The 19,532-nt window shown below is 38.6% G+C and overlaps 1 protein-coding gene across 3 annotated transcripts in view; it reads left to right on the forward strand.

Moving 5' to 3' along the window:
• Positions 1-19,532, forward strand: part of LOC122799279 (EMI domain-containing protein 1-like) — a 1,823,504-nt gene that overhangs the window by 1,084,779 nt on the left and 719,193 nt on the right. For all 3 annotated transcript variants that reach the window (XM_044068236.1, XM_044068235.1, XM_044068237.1), the window contains one exon: positions 14,086-14,121. In XM_044068236.1, coding sequence (XP_043924171.1) covers positions 14,086-14,121 — 36 coding nt within the window. The remainder of the gene's footprint in view (positions 1-14,085; positions 14,122-19,532) is intronic.

Consider the following 19,532-nt stretch of genomic DNA (forward strand, 5'->3'; position numbering starts at 1 on the left):
TGTGGGTGCTGTGAAAGGAGGCGTGTACTGGCTATAGGTATGGCATCAGCCAATATTCATTAATCATGTGTTCCTGCACCTTCGAGGATAGATCCTTCCAGACATGAAAGAAATGGCACAAATTCACTGTTTGCCTGCTCCACAAATCCTGCAGGGGCTGGAGGGACCTACTGGATCTAACATGATCCTGGCAGTGAGTTCTCCAGAGCTTGGAGGAGTGTCCTTGAAATAAAATGGGGTCCTTGATCTCATTTGTGACAATTCAGCCCATGCTGAGGGCTCAAGGGAACACTCTGCAGGTACAGGGTAAGCATAAGTGTGATTTGGCCACATAATACTGGAAAGATTGTGCAGACATTTTGACATGCATCTCTTGCAGGTCTCTCATCTTTGACTGATAATGACCTTGGGGTCAGCCATTAGATACTCAGTGGGAAGATGTCGACATGCAAGGTCCACAAGGTTGCCTTAGGTGTGAATTTCAGAAAAAGGAAAGGATATGACTGATACCTAGCCTTTAGTTCCCTGAAATTCCTACAATGGTTCTATACCATCATGGGAATGAATATGGCAACCTAACTTGTTAACCCTTGACTGCCCCCATTTTTACAGCACCAAGGTATGTCTCAGGTTTTCTGCCATTGCTGCCTTCAGGTCAATGAATTGAAACATTTGCAGTTACAGCAGTACTTGATACAACCCAGGCAATAGAAGCAGTCATAATGTGGATCCTGGGATCTGAATCTGTTTATCGTAGCAGCACTAGGAACATTTCATCTACTTAAACTTCAACCATTGAAACTTTTCCATAACGAATGATAGACTGAAGATCTGAGCAGTGCACACAGCATGAGAAACTTGGATGGCAGAGTAAAGGAGCTCACTGTCCTAGAGAAACATGGGCTGCCATGGTGTATACTGCTGGGGGGGGCTATTATGTACCTACAAGCATAGAAACAAGAGGGTGAAAAACACTGCTGAACACGGGGTTACACAACAGGAAATCCCAGCAGTTACCTATAAGGTTTTGAAGTTAGATCAAGTGCTTTAGTGATTTGAAATCGGCAGCAGTGACAGCGCAGCAGTCATTCTTTATGCTATTTAATTCTCATTGACTTCCAGTTATTGTTGGCCGATTGAAACAGTCATTCTTTGGAGCCTCACCAGCCTCTTTTGGGCACTGGTTATTAGTTTTTGTCTACCATCTCTGTTTACTATCAAAATAGTTTATTAAGTTTTGATGAGTGTATCGCAGTGGTACTAATTTCATGTGAAGTGTGTTCTTCATGGCATGTGATAGCTGTACTGATAGGCAGAGTATGTACTACTGATTACACATCACTATGCACACTTGGAAAAACTAATGTTATCTCTGATGTTCATCAAGTACTAGTACAGCCAGACTAGAGGTCAAACAACAGTTGAGTAGTAAGGGGAATAACCACAGTACTAAAAACATTAATCATTGCTTTATCACAAGAAGATTTCTTCAGGGAAAACTGGTAATATCCTGGGAGTTATAGACTATCTCAGACACTGAAACTGTGAGTATAAACATCTCTGCTGACAACAGACCTGAGTTAGATTTGTGGGTTTGGTACCTGCTGGAGCTGACATGGGGTTGGGGGGTGACAAGGCATTGCCTGATTTCTTCTGTCTGTAGTGGGATGGGTGAGGTCTGGTGGTGACATGTTGGTGGAAGGTGGTGTGACGATGTGAGGTATTGCCAGCTATGTCAGGAGAAGTCGGGCAGTGGATGTGTAACATATGCCAGCACAGCTGGCTGGAATTTTGTAAAGAATTGTGTGTTATTTGTATATGAAACTGATTTATACAGATGCTTGTGTTAAAAATGTATTTGTAAAGTTGTTTGTGTTAAACATGTATCAACAGTGTGTCCTGCTGGACAGAAAGATAATATACATTTATGTCAGACTGTACTGTTGTAGCTGAGAAAATGTATATATGTTAACAGAGGATACTGGAAGAGAAGAGGTTAATCTCAGTCCAGCTAACATTGAAAAATAGTCTGAAATTAAATTATTCAATTTAGGCCATAAAGATTGTATTTACAGTTCTGATTGCAACCAGACAAAAATGTCTAGGAAAACAAGTACTAGGAAGCCTTCTTTATTGTCTTTAGCAGTGAACTAATTGCTAAGTTTGAAATGGTTTTATGGCTTCCAGGAGCTGCAACAGATCTTAGCAAAGCTCTATGTCTGTGTATTATTGACACATATGTGTGAGATTCTGGGTCAATTGCTAGGAAACGGGGTAACATGGGGACCAGAAGTCAGATGACCAGATGTATGTGTAAACCTTGGCTTGAGATGATGTCATTCTGTAATCCAGGGCAAAAATTATGTTTTAATACTAGATAAGACTGAAGTCTCAGAGCACTGTTGTTTATGAAACCTGACATAGAATGATCCCTCACCTACTTCATCTTGCCTTCCTCTAGTTAGTGACCAGGTAATAGTAATTCTTTAGATCAGTCAGGAAAATATAGTGAGATTAGTTAAGTACTGTTTTTCTGTATCTCTGTAAATCTCTTCATCTGTGTTATCTTAATATTTCCTGTGATTGAAACTCCTTTGTTTATTGTAGATATATATTCCATATTTTCATGTTCTTTTATTATTTATTGTGAAATGTATTTAAACTTTTCATTGTGGCTGGTCCTTTAGAGAATATTTTAATCTTTCAGAGTACTTATATCTCTTTGGTGACTCTGTGGCCACTCTTGAAAGCTTTACTGCATTGGTCAAACATTATCATTTGTATTAATATTAATTTCACTCAGTATAGTTGGGTAACCTTGTAAGAGCCATAGAGTAGCTGGCTGTAGAGTGTCTGGTGGCAGTGTAACTACCTTATAGTCTGGGCAGAAGGGGGCATAGCTAGTAAATCTGTGCCAGCCTTTCCCAGTGGTGTGTGTGTGTGTGTGTGTGTGTGTGTGTGTATCAAATCTCCAACAGTGTGTGTATCAGCTGCTTAGAGGAGGGACTTTAAGCACTGATTTCACAGAGAGGGTGCTGGAGGACTTGGTTTGGACACTTGGCTGAAGACTCAACTCTACAGCTGTGTCAATTGGGGATCTTACTGGGGACCTGGAGGGAGACAGAGAAAAACCCAGACCCTGGACTGAGTGTGTTCCTTGTGTACTCTTAAGGGAAATTGTGCTTGATGCAGAGAGCTGCATCTGGAAATACTGTGTGTATTCATTTTTGTTCCAAGTGAACGTCCCTCACCAGTGTCAGTGGTGAGGATTCAGGCTCCTTGATTACTGGCCCAGAGAGGGGATGTCACAGGTGGGTCATTCCTTCTTGCTCTGGTGGAGATTGGTGCTCAACATAGCAGCCAGACTAGGTGAATGTGAAAATCTAATATGCGTTGGTGCCACAATGATTGGAGTGGAGATATGCCTAAGGACCAGGCATTGCTGCCATAGGATCTGGGGCAGGGGCATGCCTAAAGACCTGGCATTGTTGCCATACAGCTTATAGTTGGAACATGCCTAAGGACCAGGCATTACACCCATAGGGCCTGAATTGGGCATGGGTCTAAGGCTTAGGGATCATCTTATGCCCTGTGGTGGACACATGCCTAAGGACCAGCCTTTGCTGCTATAGGGCCTGTGATGACAACAAGCCTCAAGACACACCTCATTGCTTGCACAGCCTACAGATGTGATGCTAGTACATAAATGGTGTAGTGCAATAGGCATTCTAGCCTGTCTTTGTAAGCAACAATGGCAGGTGCAAGACTTTTTGATCTTTCACATAATCCCCGTCATCAACAATATGGGGAAGGCTGGTGATCTTGACCTGGTGAGTTATATACTGTGGTAACAGTGCTGAAAATGTGGCCACAGCATTGAATATTGGTGGGGCCCTGGGAAGCGATGCTATTACAGGGGGATTTTGTGAAAAAAAATAACTAAACTGACTAGTACTCCACAGAAGAAGAAAAAAATGCAAATATGAAAGTGAGTGTGGAAGAAACAAGAGTAGGCATTGGAGCATGCAGGGCCAACTAAAGTAAGACTGAAAATGGCCTTCTCTAGTAATTCAAAAATAAATAAATAATTTACAAAACATAGACCAAAATATCAGGGGATAATAAGATAGTTTATTTAGAAGGAAATTATGGGGAATAATATAATTTGTTAAAAAGACATTTTGTTTGGTCTGTCTGAAGGAGAAATTGCAAAAATTGTTCTTTTTATTTATTTATTTAACATTTGTTCATTAGGAAAGTCCAACTAGGACAGAGCCCATTTTCAGAAGAGGCCCGCGTAGAAACACTCGAAATGCATGTCTATGGAATGTGAGAGGAAACCGGAGCACCCGGAGGAAACCCACATGAATGCAGGGAGGACATGTAGACTCCACACAGAAGGCACCCTAGCCAAGAATCGAACTAGAGATCCTCTTGTTGTGAGGCGACAATGCTTACCACTGCAATACTGCATTGCTCGATATTTATTTAAAAATTCTTCCTTAAAATACATCCCAGTGACACCTCCAGGTGCATCTGCAGTTAACTCCTACTGACACCTTTAAGCATCAAATATTGCTTGCTCATATTTGCATCAGTAATTCCAAAGCCATGCTATTTACAAGGTTTTAAAAGATTTCATCATAAAGCTTACATAATAGCAAACTCAACTGTATTAATATCTGACCTCTGTCCAGTTCAGGTAAATAGATATTACTTGTTGTTTTTATGATATTAATTTATATAGATATAATTTTCACATTTTTCTAAATATCTTAAAAAAAAAGTACCACAGACAGAACTCCTTAGCCTCATATGAAAGCTCTCAGCTAGATAAAGAAAATGGTGTTAACAGTATGTGTGTAATTTGAGTGGTTGCTGAGATATTGTAAGTTGTTTACAAAATATTACAAATCTAATAGTTACTGTATTTAGTCTGACTTATAAAATTCATTTTAAGACCTAGAACCTAAAGAATACTACAACTATAAAAGTAGTTTGTGCTGATGAGTTGGCCATTGGTACTTCTTTCATAATCCCTATTGTTCTAGAGATATGAACATTTGTTTGAAATGTGATGACGTAATTTGATTCTGTCAAAAGGGTTAGGCTCCACCCAGTGGAAGTTACAGTGCAAACTTCCTGAGCTCCATTGGAGTGAATGAGTTAAAGGATTGAACTCCATGAACCACAGGCAATAAATACATTACAGAACATCTTTACTGTGTGCTTCATCATAAACCTTCCCTGGAAGAGCCTCTAAGGCCTGTAGTTAGCAAATTTCTTAATTATCTAGGGACGGTAGAGATCCATGTTAACAAGTCAGATAAAAGACAACAACCAACCCCCACTACCAAGAACTTTTCTATGATTTACAAGTACATTTGTGTTCTGATTTTCACATCTTCACTTACATTTGATGTGAAGTATCCCTCCACACTTTATACTTTGTACAAGGACCAATGACAGCTTTTCAGATTACAGATTGTACACCTAGACAACTGAAGATTCCCATTCCTGACATATTCAAGAAGTGATGTTGGTTGCTGCATTATGATTACACATTTGATGTGATGTTGCTGTTTATGTTTTTCTGGTCTCTGTCAAATCCATTGGGTAACAATATTGTAGGTATTACAGGAAGCAAGAACGTATGGCACTGTTCCTAGATTTCATAAAGTCCAAGCACACTTCTGACGTTTACCCAACTTTAATACATGTCAGTTCCAACATTTCATAACTTAATTTGGCCACAGCTTTCACCTAACCACTCTTTCCGTGTTTAAGGCTGCAACTGTTTTGCCACCTATGAGAATTGTGACTGTGCAATAACAGTGTTCAATATTATGTCTGATGTGCAAATGTTTTGTATGTGATATTCTATGACAGCGGTTTCATTGTATGCTATGTTATTTCTAAGTTTAGTTTTAGTCTTTCTCACTGGATGGCATATATGACATGAATCAAGAAATATAATTATGTAGAATAATTGTCTTGTTTTTTCCAAGTGACCAATTGCATAATCTGTTTTCATTTGCATATACTATGTTAATGATATATTCAGTCAATGTCTATACTTTGTTCATAGGTTCATGAGTAAGTAATAAGCTATCTGCCCTTGTGGGCCATTTTAAACCTAATAATTTTACCTTTTTATGCTTAAAATAACCAATCCCATTTGGTTATAGACTGGCTTTACCCATCCCATGGTTGATAATTATATATTACCTCTAAAAAGAATAACTGCGATCAAACCATAGATAATTTGAGCAGACCTATCCATGTGATAAGCATTTAGGAGCTGCATCTATCCATTAGTAGTAAAGGGGGCAGTCCTGGAGTAAATTTTATTTTTCCTATCCATAGATCTAAGTTGCACTTGAAAATGTACAGGGATGAATTTTGTTTTGTATGGATGGGGGTCTGTTCCACAGCAGCGGTGGTATTCCCTGTGAAATATACCTGTCCTGTTGTGACCTGTAACATGAAATTCAATCACCTCCGTACTGTTAAACATTGCAGACCCAATGTTATTTTCACAATATTCTCATTACCGTTTTAATTCAACTTGCTCTGCATTCAACAGCCGCTTTGAAAGAATACCTGTTTAGTGCTACATGTATATTTTTTAGTTGCTATTAGAGCTTTATTAGTTAATTGCTACTCTGATGTATGTTTTATTATGCAGAATTTATTTTTCTAATTATCACTTGATATTCTAGTGTCAGTTGTGGCCTTTTGTGTATTTGTTCTGGATCCCCTCTGAAAATCAGCATTTGTCCAAAAAGGCTAACCCAGGCAATAAAAAGTAAGTAAATAAAGTGAAATAAATGATGTCCTAAAGCATTTCTTGGAGGAGATTTTGTGCTTTTCATGGCTACACCTTCCATCCTGAGTGATGGAACAAAGACTAAAAACCTTCAAATATTTCCAAACCCAATCTCCAAACTGCAAGAGGGTATGCCAAAGACCACAAACAACCAAAACAGCTAAATGTGGAAAGGGGAAAAATACTTTAATTAAAAACTGCTAAATACTTTCATTTCTATTAATGAAATGGGATGTCATCAAAACTAGAACGATGTGAAGGAATGCTTATACTACAATTTTCTAACGTGTGACTCCAAACAATTGTGTAACTTAAAAAAGTATCAACATTATATACAATGATTTTTCTTTATTTTATTTATATTGTGTTAACTGGGGAACTATATAGACCTTTTCAGACTCAGCCTAAGGTCATTGTCTGATAAAGTGACTTGCTCAGTCACACAACAGCCAAATGGAGGTGGTTACAGAAAGCAGCTTATTAGGATTCAGAGGCTTAATCCCACTTACTAATTGATTATATCTAAAAAATAACAGCAAAATGAAAAAAAAATCATTTAGCTGTTAGCAATTTTAAATGGCATTTTATATTAATTGTTTCATTTAAGCCTAGCTGCTTACTGGCAGCCCCAGTATAGTTCTTTAACTTCTAGCCCATTATAATCATCACCTCTTATAAAAATGAGGGTAACCTGCTCAGTTACCAAAAATAAACATTCTTGAAATGTGTGCAACCAATACTGTGCTTGCACAATGCATTTACTATGTCTCTACTCTTAGTATGAAGTGGGGGTTGCAGCTTTGGATGTTGATATTTCTGCCTTGTGTATGCATCCGGGTGACAGTGTGGATGCTGAAGGATGCATCTGGATGACAGTGTGGGTGCTGAAGGATGCATCTGGATGACCGTGTGGGTGCTGAAGGATGCATTTGGATGACAGTGTGGATGCTGAAGGATGCATCTGGATGACAGTGTGGGTGCTGAAGGATGCATCTGGATGACCGTGTGGGTGCTAAAGGAGTGTGACCTTCCCTCACTCCATTACTTTCAGCCTCTGTGTTTGTACAAATGCAGTGTTTTCACATATGCCAGGGTGCCCATGAGGTGGGGCACAATGCTGTTGAGGGGCTGTTCCCCATGGTATCATGGTGATATTTTGGCTTGTTCCAAATGTTTTGGGACTGTGAGAAATTAAATCTTTTTTGGCAACTTGTTATGATGGAGCTAGAAGTGTGGTTGAGTCACAAAGTAGCAGACAGTAAGTAGGGAGCTGTGCATTCTGACACATTTCCCTAGAATTTATTGGGGAAGTACCAGTCTAAGGTCTCAGTCATCCTTATCTGTACTTACATATCTGTTCTAAAACTGTGGATAGCTGAGAGTTTCATTGTATTTTATTTCATTCATTACAAAGTTTCTTTCCACTGCTACTAATATAAATGGATGTTTGTGCCTGTGAGACAGATATTAGAGTAGCTATTTAAGCAAGTATACCAACAAGCAGCCATAGCTGAGCATTTAATTGTATTTTATTTTATTCATTACAGTTTGTTTCCCTGCTACTAATTTAAGTGGGCATGTTTGTATTTGTGAGACAAATGGACATGCTGCACCTCAGAAAATCCAAATCCCATCGAGCTACGCGCTCGAGAGACTTGAACCTCAGCACTGAAATAAATAGGACATGCTGGAGGGACAGATTCATAACCCAGAGGCTCCCTTCACTCTGGAATAAAATCCCAGTCCAGGTTAGGCAGAGTCCCTCATTGACTCTCTTCAAGAGGAATCTTGATGAGTGGATGGGAGAAGGTTTACCCCGCATATCAGTTCTGTGTCACTGTTAGACAGAGACACAGTATCGTAACCTCGAAAAAGGGCATAGCAAAATTAATTTAAAATGGGTGGCGAAAGCCAAACACACTCTGGCTAGGCTTATAAATGCCCTAGGGCAGATAGCCTAGTATGAACCTATGAGCTATTAGACTAACTATTTAAGTAAGTACACCAACAAGCAGCCATAGCTGAGAGGTTCATTGTATTGTATTTCATTCATTACAAAGTTTCTTTTCCTGCTACTATTTTAGAGGTGTGTATGTGTGTGTGTTTCAGCCAGTGATTAGACTTGTTATTTAAGTAAGTGCACCAACAGGCAGCCATAGCTGAGAATTTCATTGTATTTTATTTCATTCAGTACAAAATTTCTTTCCCTGCTACTGCTTTAAGGGGGGGGGGGGGGGGGGTTGTGAGACAGAGATTAGACTTGCTTTTTAAGCAGGTGCACCAGTGAGAGGCCAAGCAGCAAGCATGTGACACAAAGACTTAAAGATGCATCTTGCATTGAAGTGTGATGTGTGCAACAGGAGGCACAAGAACATAGCAGAGCTTCTGGATTTTTTATTTATTTTTTTGTTATTTGTAACTTTGATTTTAAATGGATGGATTAACTAATCTGTGACTGCAGTCACTGATTGATGAAAAAGCACTTTTCCAGTGCATTCATTGTTTCATGTATGGCACACTCCCACTGAATTTAGTAGACCCAGACATAAAAAAGTGAGTTAAATATGTCAAATTGCCTGACTTAGCTATGGAACTGGGTGGCTTAAGGAAAGAGATTTCATCTCAAGTGGTTGATTGTGAATTTTTAGTAAGTGATAAATTGTGTGAGCAAAGTAAGGCTAATACAGACGTTCTTATTATTTCTGAGGTTTCTCAGACAGATATTATGGAGAAAAATAATTCCAGTTATAACAGAGATACATTAAGGAATCATGTATTTTTATTCAGAAAGCAACTCACACTGCTCACAGGGGTGCAGACAGAGTTTACCAAACAACAGAAAAACCTTGATGAAAACTCTTTATTGCAGAATGAATTAATTTTTCAGGAAAAGGCAGATGACATTAATGTAAAGAAGAGAGGAAGAGATAACAGTGACAGTGATGACACCAGCTAGTCTGAGTCAGCCTTAAATAAATGTAGTAGGAGAAGAGCAGTTGGAAGTATCTTTAGAACTGATACGGTAAATACGGGGACTAAGGTAAACCATCCTGCTGGTGTGCTAGTTACAGGTGACTATGATTAGGAAAAGTAGTAGATCACTTGTTGGTATTCATAGAATGTGACAGCTTCTGGTTTAGTATAATGTAAACTCCAAGGCATGTATGCATGCCTTGTCAAACTGATAGAGAAAAGGTGTACTTATATCTCAGTAATTATACATGCAGGTGTTAATAATCTGTCAAAGACCCCTCTCTTTCACATGTATAGGACGGATGACAGTATTTCAGAGGTTTGTTTAAAAACAAAATCATTTTTTGCTTTTCAGAAAGTTTGCCCTCACTAGCCTTATTAGACTACCAACTCACAAAAGCAGCAATGTTTAAGACTGGTATAGTCAAAAGGACATTGATTTTAAGTCCTGGGATGATTTTGTGAATAACATAAGTTTATTTGAGCAAGATAGGTATCATTTGATTATATAGGTGGTAGTTTAAGTTAAAAATCGGCTTATATCGTAAAACATTTTTTGGATTATGACCCAGATTTAAGGTTAGCTACAACTATGCTAGACACTCCAGGCTATTAAAAATCGTATCATGATAATACTCAGAAGTTTGACTAATAAAACAAATGAACTAAATTAAGTCTGCTCAATAAATAAGTACAGCTTGGTTTTAATTACTGAATCACTGAATAGCAAAGGAATACAGCTTCCTGGATACCAATCATTTAGATGCTTGAGGAACAATAGGATAGTGGTTACTTTTGCTGCCCACTGGCTAAATGTTGGAAGTGGGTTTTAATTAAGAACTGATTTTTGTAGAAGTATTAGTTGCTGACTCTGGTCTCCCACTAAACTTGTTAGTTTGTTATAAAAGCCCTGCATTATCAAACACTGATCAACTCTGCTTTATTGATGGCTTGATGAAGTTCATGACTTATGATAACCTGATAATATTAGGTGACTTTAGCTTTCCAGAGAACAGTTGGTGTGATGGCACAACACTGACAGTGTTAGAGGATGACTTTTATGATTTATATATGTTATACAGTTTGACTCAGATGATTGATTTCCCTTCCAAATTAAATAATATAATAGCTCTCTTAAATATTCCCATTAAAATTTCTGAGATTAACCGACTGTGTCCATTTGGCAATTCAGATCACTCAGTTTTTCAATTTAATATAATAAGTAAAGCTTTTTGCAAAAATCAACAAGAGTATTTTTTGATAAACCTATGCTGTTCGATCTGAATATTATTAATCATATAAATTATGTGGACTTGAATTACTACGAGGTAAATAATGTTGTGAATAAATGGCAGGACTTTGAAAACATTTGTGAAGTTCTTTTGGATGGATGTAAGAAAACAATAACTAAGAGTTTACTGAGGACTACACCTCCATGGTGGAATACTGGTCATACTAAAATTCTGAGAAAAATGAGGAAGACATTTAGGCTTTGGAAGAGGTTCAAGAGAAAAGATTTAAAATTGATCTATAAGTTAGTCTCCAGAATGTTAAATGCCTCTCTGAGATTACCAAAAAGTCATTTTGAAGTTAATTTATTTAGTAGCCCTTGTTGTACAAAATTTTACTCTTGCAGCAGCCGTAGGTCAACTGGTGCCCTAGGCAAAAGGGCTCCATGGTGCCCCCCATCACACCACCTGGTGCCCCCATCCTGGTCTACCTACACCAAATAAATACTGGAAAAGTGCCCCTACTAGAGCGGCACCCTAGGTGGCCATCTAGTTGGCTTATGCATAAGGCCGGCTATGAGGAGACACAGCTGTAATAAGGTTAAATCCCTCAGTTTTTTTCAAGGTGAAGTGCTAAATGCTGGAGAATTGTTGGTAAACTTGCTTGACAGAAGATGCTACATTTTTGCTGACATTTCTGATGTTAGAATTTTAATAGAAGATGTTTGAATGTGCCCAGTTTTCAATTTGACCCTTATGAGGGCATCTTTGAGCCATATTAAACAGGGCATTGGTATGATACCTGATAATGTTCCAGGCATTTCCTAGGCATATTGCAGTAAATATATTTGGCTACTATTACTCAATTTTCTAATAACCTGCTGTATTCTGGCATTGTTCCTTCTTGTTGGAAACTTGTGAACATAATTCCAATAAAATCGGGTGGTCCAATGGACAATATAAGTAATTATAGACCTATCAGTCTTACTTCACTGGTGGGGAAGAGTTTCGATAAGTGTGTGCATTCCTTTCTTAATCAAGACTTTCAGGAATGTTTAATGGACCTCGATCAAGATGGCTTCACAAAAAAAAGTTCTGCGTAAACCAGTTTAATTGAATTTTATGGCTGAGTCATAATTGCTTTAGATATGGGCATGTCTGTAGTGGTAGTCTATTTGAATTTGTCTAAAGCTTTTGACAGTGTCCCTCATTCTGCTGTCGTTGATGCCATGTTCAAACACAAAGTTAATCCATACATTGTTTGCTATGTGGCTAACTGGCTTTGTGTTAGATTGCAGAGAGTAAGGATAGTAAATTTAATATCTAGTTGGCTTGAAGTGAGCAAAGTGGTCCCCCAGTGCTCAGTTCCAGGTCTTGTATTGTTCAACATGCTATTGTCATTTATTCCTAAGATAGCTAAAGTTCGGATGGCCAAGTATACAGACGATATTAAACTAGGTTGTGTTATTACATCAACAGAGGAAATTGACCACTTCATCACTTATGTGTGTTTGGTGCCTGAATGGTTAGACTTAACTGGACTAAGCATTAATAAGGATAAATGCACTGCTTTGCATTTTGGGAAACCATGGTTGAATATCAAATAAACTTAAGTCCCCACGAGTCGCAGAAGTTGACAGAATGTAATGATTTAGGTATTATTACATGCAGTAATTTTAAGTGTAGGACTAATGCCTTAAAAGTTAAAGCTAAGGCATTAAAGGTTATTGGCTTAATTTTTAAGAACTTTACAACAAGAAATAATGATTGTCTTTTGAGGTTGTTCATAATATATGTTCAACCCATCACTGAGTACAACATGTTATTTTGCTCCTACAAGAAAGGTAATTTCCTGGTTTTGGAAGGTATTCAACAAAAATTTACAAGGCACATCATTACTTGTAGAAATAAATTATGCCATCTAGACTGGAAAGTCTAGGCCTCTTTTTCATCAGTTACAGATATCTGAGGAGTAAACTCAGTGGGCTCTGGAGCGAAGAATATTGATCTCTACTAAATATTGAATTGTTGAATACAAGCATATTAACCAGAGGTGCATATTTTACTTACAGAGTTGAGGAGTCAAGGACAGTCTTAAGAGCAAACTATTTAACACATTCACTGGTTTGACTTTTGGAACAAGGTTCCTTTAGTTATTTGACAATCTTCTTTGCAGATATTCAAAAATCAACTTGATACCTGGTTAGGTCCTAGGGTATTTACATTCACTGAAGAGTCTGCGTTCTGATTGGCGTTTGGCCTTTATGCAGGAATTAGCAAACAGTTGAACAACTGAGGTAAGTGGAGTCACCTGCACTTGCTGCATAGAATGCAGAAGTAATGCGTAGTGTACTTGCATCCTTACCTCATTGGGATATACTACAGAAACTAATAATGTATCCAGATATAAGAAATGAGTACTTGTTAGGGATCAAACCTAATGAGACATAATTGGCTATAATACCTCTCTTTTTACTAAGGTGCAGGTCAGTCACCAGCCTGAAAAATGTAATTTTATCTTACTGCATTTTCATTTTTGATTTAAGTAGCTCAGAATAATCTGTACGCGTTAGCAGCATCAGATTGAGTAGGGCTGTTCTCTTATTACCCTTTCAGTAGATTTTGTATGATTTTCTTGTTACGTCTTACTTTATCTAGTGAATCAAATTAAATGCAAAATACCATACTAGTAATGAACTACTATGTTATCGTTATTTGTTGTTTTACAGATTTAAAATTTTTGTTAGCTACAGAGACATTTTGCTTTTGTGCTACTTGGAGTTTTAAGATTTATGTATGCCAAGTACCAATTACCTGGTGTTATAGCTATAGATTGTTATATTTGTTGAAGGTTTTTTTCTGCTTTCTCTCTTCAAAAATTGAAATATACATATTAATTTGAATAGCGCTCTAATTTTCTTTGGCAGAACTCAGTATTATAATTGACACTCAATCACAAGCTGTAAACTCTCACAAAAGGGATTGAACCCAACGCTCTCATCTGACTCACCCATGGTAGCTTTGTAGTAATTGCCTTTCTTTTTTTTTTTGTAGGAACAAAAGAATGTTATGGTCCTCCTTGCAAAAAAGGTATGTATAAACTATAAATGCATGGTCATTTTAAAAAATTAATTGACAGAGCTAATATGAAAAGTATTTTCTTCTCCTGTGCCTGTGGTATAGAAAGATAAAGCCTTGACTACTGCCCAGGAAACCTGAATTCAGCTAGCAACTCAAGCACTTGATGGAGCAGGCAGGGAGGAAGGGATGTATCCCTTCTGGGAGGAGAAGGACAGAAGCTCCTGCCTGCCTGGCACCACTGTTTTAATGACAGGGCCTCAGCTGAAGAGTGGAGGCCTGTTATGATGTGGGGAGATCATGCTGGGAAGACGTGAGCATAACTGTCTAATCCAAGCTGGTGATGGTAACACCTGCCAGCATATGTGGGGAGCACACACATATGAACAACAGGGCATAAGTAACCCTCATAGTGATACAAGTGCTGACATCACCTCCAGTGGTAAGTTAGACCATAAAATGGAAAAGCTGTCATTGCTGGGATACCTGTGAGAGCACAAAGTACCCGTTTGCTCATGTCTTGCTTTCGGAGCCATGACAGACCCATCCCTATTTGATCTCCTATTTCTTTGCAAGACCAGTGGCTTTATAAACACCTGTACTAGAGATCTAATTTTACACTCACAAATAAGACTCACTGGAGGGTTAGGTTCCTAACTTAATGTATTCCCAGCATATGGAATAGGTAACAGTACAAGTCATGCAAAGCACTTTTTTGCCTGCTTTAAAGCTAGCCTTTATGATTGGATTGATAGGCATACATTTATACCATGGATATTGTATGCAGTCCTGCTCAGTTGGAAGGTGGGTGCTATTAAGTGCTTATAATGTGTGGCAAGAACTTTCATGTCTACCTCTTTAAAAGTGTATATGGCTAGGCATCCTATGGTTCCTGTGATTACTTGCCTGGTATTTTTCCTATGTTTCTAAGCCTGCCTGGTTAACAGTTCCCCCCGCCCTGGACACCTGATCGAGGGGAGGCTTGATAGCTATCAGACATGGAGGTAAAAATAATGCAAAAAAATGTTTTTCTTCCTCTTGAGAGTACAAAAACTTATTTTCCCTCCAAGCATCTCATAAATTGTATTAGCATGTCAAAACAACATACAACATGATTGCATGTAAGCAGTTCCTGTCCTTTCAAGTGTGGTTGAACAATAGCAATACCTATAATTCTAGCCCTTCAAGTTTACTTGTGGTACAGTAATATTGTGGTTCTAATCTTGAACATATGTTATGTTAGCCCTGCAGGACTGTTAGATGACAGCAGTATCTCCAGCTCTAGGTAAGTTTCTGGACAGTAATTTCTGTAGTGTTGGTTCTACAGGTATATTATGTAACAGCACTTACAGCAGTGCTACCATACAAGTGTGTTATGTGACAGTGATTTTTGTAGTGTTAGCCCCACAGATGTGTTAGGTAAAGGCAGTGTCTGCAGCACTAGGTCTCTAGGTGTGTTATGTGACAACAAGTGTAATTCTAGGTCTACAGATGTGTTGTTAGACAACACCTTCTGTAGTGTGTGCTGTACAGGTGTGTTTTGTGAATCCAATATCTGTAGAGCTAGTTCTCCAAATGTAATATGTGACAGCAGTATCTGTAGCTGTAGGTCTACAGTTATGTTATATGACAGGACTTTCTGTAGTGTTAGCTCTATGGATGAACTGTGTAACAACACTTTCTGTAGTGTTAACTCTACAGGTGTGCTATAAAGCAGAACTTTAAGTTCTGTTACCTAACAGGTGTGCTGTATTGTGACAACGCTGTCTGCAGCCATAGGATTCTAATTGCATTATGTGACAACAGTAGCTATAACTCTAGGTGTACAGGTGTGTTGTTAGGCAGAACTTTATGTACTGTAACCTGTGAGGGTGTGTTATGTTTATTAAAACAAAGCTTTCAGGTAAAAACCCTTCTTCAGTGCACTGAGGAGGGGTTTTTACCTGAAAGCTTTGTTTTAATAAACAGCTTTTTGTTACATCTGCATTGCTGAGTTCGTATTTCTACTGTTGCTCTACTCATACGAACTGAGTCTTGGTTCTGCTATTTGGTCGGTTTCAGGGTGTGTTATGTGATAGCACTGTCTGTACCCCAAGGTGTACAGGTATATTATTGGACAGCACTTTCTGAAGTATAAGCTGTGCAGGTGTGTTATGTGACAGCACTATCTGTAACCATAGATGTTCATGTTCAGGTATGTTGTTGGGTAGCATGTTGTGTAGTATAAGGTGTACAGGTTTGTTATGTGACAATAGTATCTGTAGCTCTCGGTATATAGGTGTGTTGTTGGACAACACTTTCTGTAGTGTAAGTTGTTCAGATGTGTTATGTGACAGCAGTATCTGTAGCTCTCGGTGTGTAGGTGTGTTGTTGGACAACACTTTCTGTAGTGTAAGTTGTACAGGTGTGTTATATGACTACAGTATCTGTAGCTCTGGATATATAGATGTGTTATTGGGACAACACTTTCTGTAGTGTAAGTTGTACAGGTGTGTTATGTGACAGCAGTATCTGTAGTTTTCGGTGTATAGGTGAGTTGTTGGACAACACTTTCTGTAGTGTAAGTTGTACAGGTGTGTTATGTGACAGCAGTATCTGTAGTGCTAGTTCCATAGATGTATTATATGAGGTCTACTTCATATGACCTAAATTTCATTTGACTGAAATTCATTTGACTGAGACCAAAACACTGAAAGTTCAAAAGACTGAAAACTCATTTGACTGAAACTCATAACACTGACACATTAAAGTAAAAGGTATATGCCCTTTTCCCCACTGTAGTGTGATCCTGGAGTTAGTATATATAGTTGGGGGGGTGTGAAAGGCACAGCCCCCCTACATACTTTAGGTAAATATTGTTTTCTGCAAAGAGTTATTCATTGCAGTTATAAATATCCGTGTGTATGGTTTAAAATGTATAAAGTATGTGGGGGCTGTGCCCCCCACACCCCCCTAACTATATATACTAACTCCAGGATCGCACTACAGTGGGGAAAAGGGCATATACCTTTTACCTTGTAATATCGAACGATCATGAAGTCAGCCTTCACATGATGCCAAAGCAAGTTTCACAACACTGAGTACCAAAATATCAAAATGCTGTGTGACATATATATCAATAACATTTACACAGGAGAGAGACCCCGTTTCTTCTTACTTGACTCTTGAACTAGCAAAATGGTATTTCCCATCTAAGAGTATACATATCTATATACAAGCAATTGGCTACTACATTTATTGCACAATCGGTATATGCTTTTGTTATGGGTGGTTTTCAGCTATATAATGACATTAGAGAGATTATTATGTATGTACATTTAAGAAATAATGAAACATAAAGATGGTGCTGTGACTTGCGACTTAAAGAATGAAAGGAGAATGTGGACAGTATTCAAACCCTGTTTGGTTTTACTTCTGTAAATTCTCTAGGGCTTTAATACAGTAGACAGACCATCCTGAATGTAAGAACACAAAGACACTTGCAGATATTTAAACTATAGTTGTTAGTCTGTTCCTGAAAATAGGGAAATATCATTTTAGCAAGCTGTGCTAAGTAGAAAAGAAAAAAATATTATTTTGCATATGGTTTGTATCCCTGTTTCACTCAAACACTGTGCATGAAGTGAGGTATCGTAATGAAGTCAGTCACTGCTCAACAAACTGTCGTACAATATTTTGTGTAGTTCAATATTCCATATGCAAGAAACAGTATTAAACCATGACTAAACAATATAACCTTTATTATAAAGCCTTGCAGTGCAAATTCATGTACCGGAACTTGTCAGAGATTTGGGATACAAACATCCTTGTGGTCGTTAGCCTAGTAGACACCTATGAACGTATGAACCTATGTATAAGGTGTTTGGAATTTTAATTTTGAGTTCTCTCTTTATTAAATAATTAATATGTCATTTCCTCTTTTTGATACTTGAGGTTGTGAAATTGATCTGCAGTCATGTGAAAGCCAACTTTATGATTGTTCGATATTATAAACGTTCGATCATGTTGTCTTGATATTGTACAGTTCGAGATTTTGGAATTTCGATCTTTTAAAATAGATCCATTGCTGGACAGCACGTTCTGTGTGTTAAGTGACAGTAGTATCTGTAGCTGTAGTCCCCAAATGTGTTGTATGATAACACTTTCTATAGTGTTAGTCCTATTGATGTTTATGTAACAGCACATTTTGTAGTGTTACCCTACATGTGTATAGTGTGACAGGCACTTTCTGTAGTGTTAGCTCTAATCTCTGCAGTATTACCTTACAGATGCTTCATTTGGCATCACTTTCTACAGTGTTATCCCTTCAAATATTGTATGTAGCTAATAACTTCATAGGTTCATAGGTTCATAGGTTTAGACTAGGCTATCTGCCCTAAGGCATTTATAAGCCTAGTCCAAATTTTTGTGGCTTACGCCACCCCTTATATGAAAAAATACTGTGCCCATTAGTTTGTTGTGCCTCTGTCCAGCAGTGACACAGAGATGATTCCCGGGGTAAACCTACGATCTCCCATCCACAGGTCTAGATTTCTCTTGAACAGAGTCAGCGAGGTGCTCTGCCTCACATGGACCGGGATTTTATTCCACAGCATAGGGAGTCTCTGAGTGATAAATCTATCCCTCCAGCACGTCCTATTTATATCCGTGCTAAGGTTTAAGTCGCTTGCTCTAGTGGTTTTGGTGGATTTGGATTTTTTGAGGTGGAGCATGTCCATTAATTCTGGGTTGGACATGGCCTTGTATGTCAGGCACATGTCACCTCTGAGCAGACGGTATGCGACTGAATAGAGCTGGAGTTTCTTCAATCTGGCAGCATATGACAGATTTTGGAGTCCCTTTATCCTTTTGGTGAGGAACTTTTGGGGTCTCTCCAATTGCTGCAGATGTCTGGTGAGATACATCCCGAATGGGGCATTGTACTCGATCATTGGTCTGATAAGTGAAGAGTACAGGGAACAATGACCTCACTAGATCTGGATGTGAATCCCTTCATGATCAGGTGGGCAATGTAGAAGGTCTTTCTAACCACTTTAGCAATGTGAGTGTCAAAAGAAAGGCCACTGTCAACCTGGGTCCCCAGGTCCCTGATAACCTCTTCTGTGCTTAGTGGATTGCCACCTATATGGTAGCTTGGGGTTACCTTGTTTTTCCCGAAGGGTATGACTATACATTTTTTGGCATTTAACTTCAGGCCATGGCTCTGGCACCAGCTATCTGTTTCCGTGAGTCCCTTCTGAAGGATATCCGTGTCCGATGCACTTTCCACTATGGCCCAGTTTGCAGTCGTCTGCAAACTTTGTCAGCCAAAGTCCTCCCATGCTGGCCTGTACTTCTGAGAAGTAGATGCCAAACAATAGGGGGCCAAGGTCCGAGCCCTGTGGGACACCACTTGTGACCGGCTTGGAGTCTGACACAGCGCC

This window comes from Protopterus annectens, chromosome 4.part0, assembly GCF_019279795.1.
Source record: "Protopterus annectens isolate FY-2018-M chromosome 4.part0, PAN1.0, whole genome shotgun sequence".
NCBI classification, from domain to species: Eukaryota; Metazoa; Chordata; order Ceratodontiformes; family Protopteridae; genus Protopterus; species Protopterus annectens.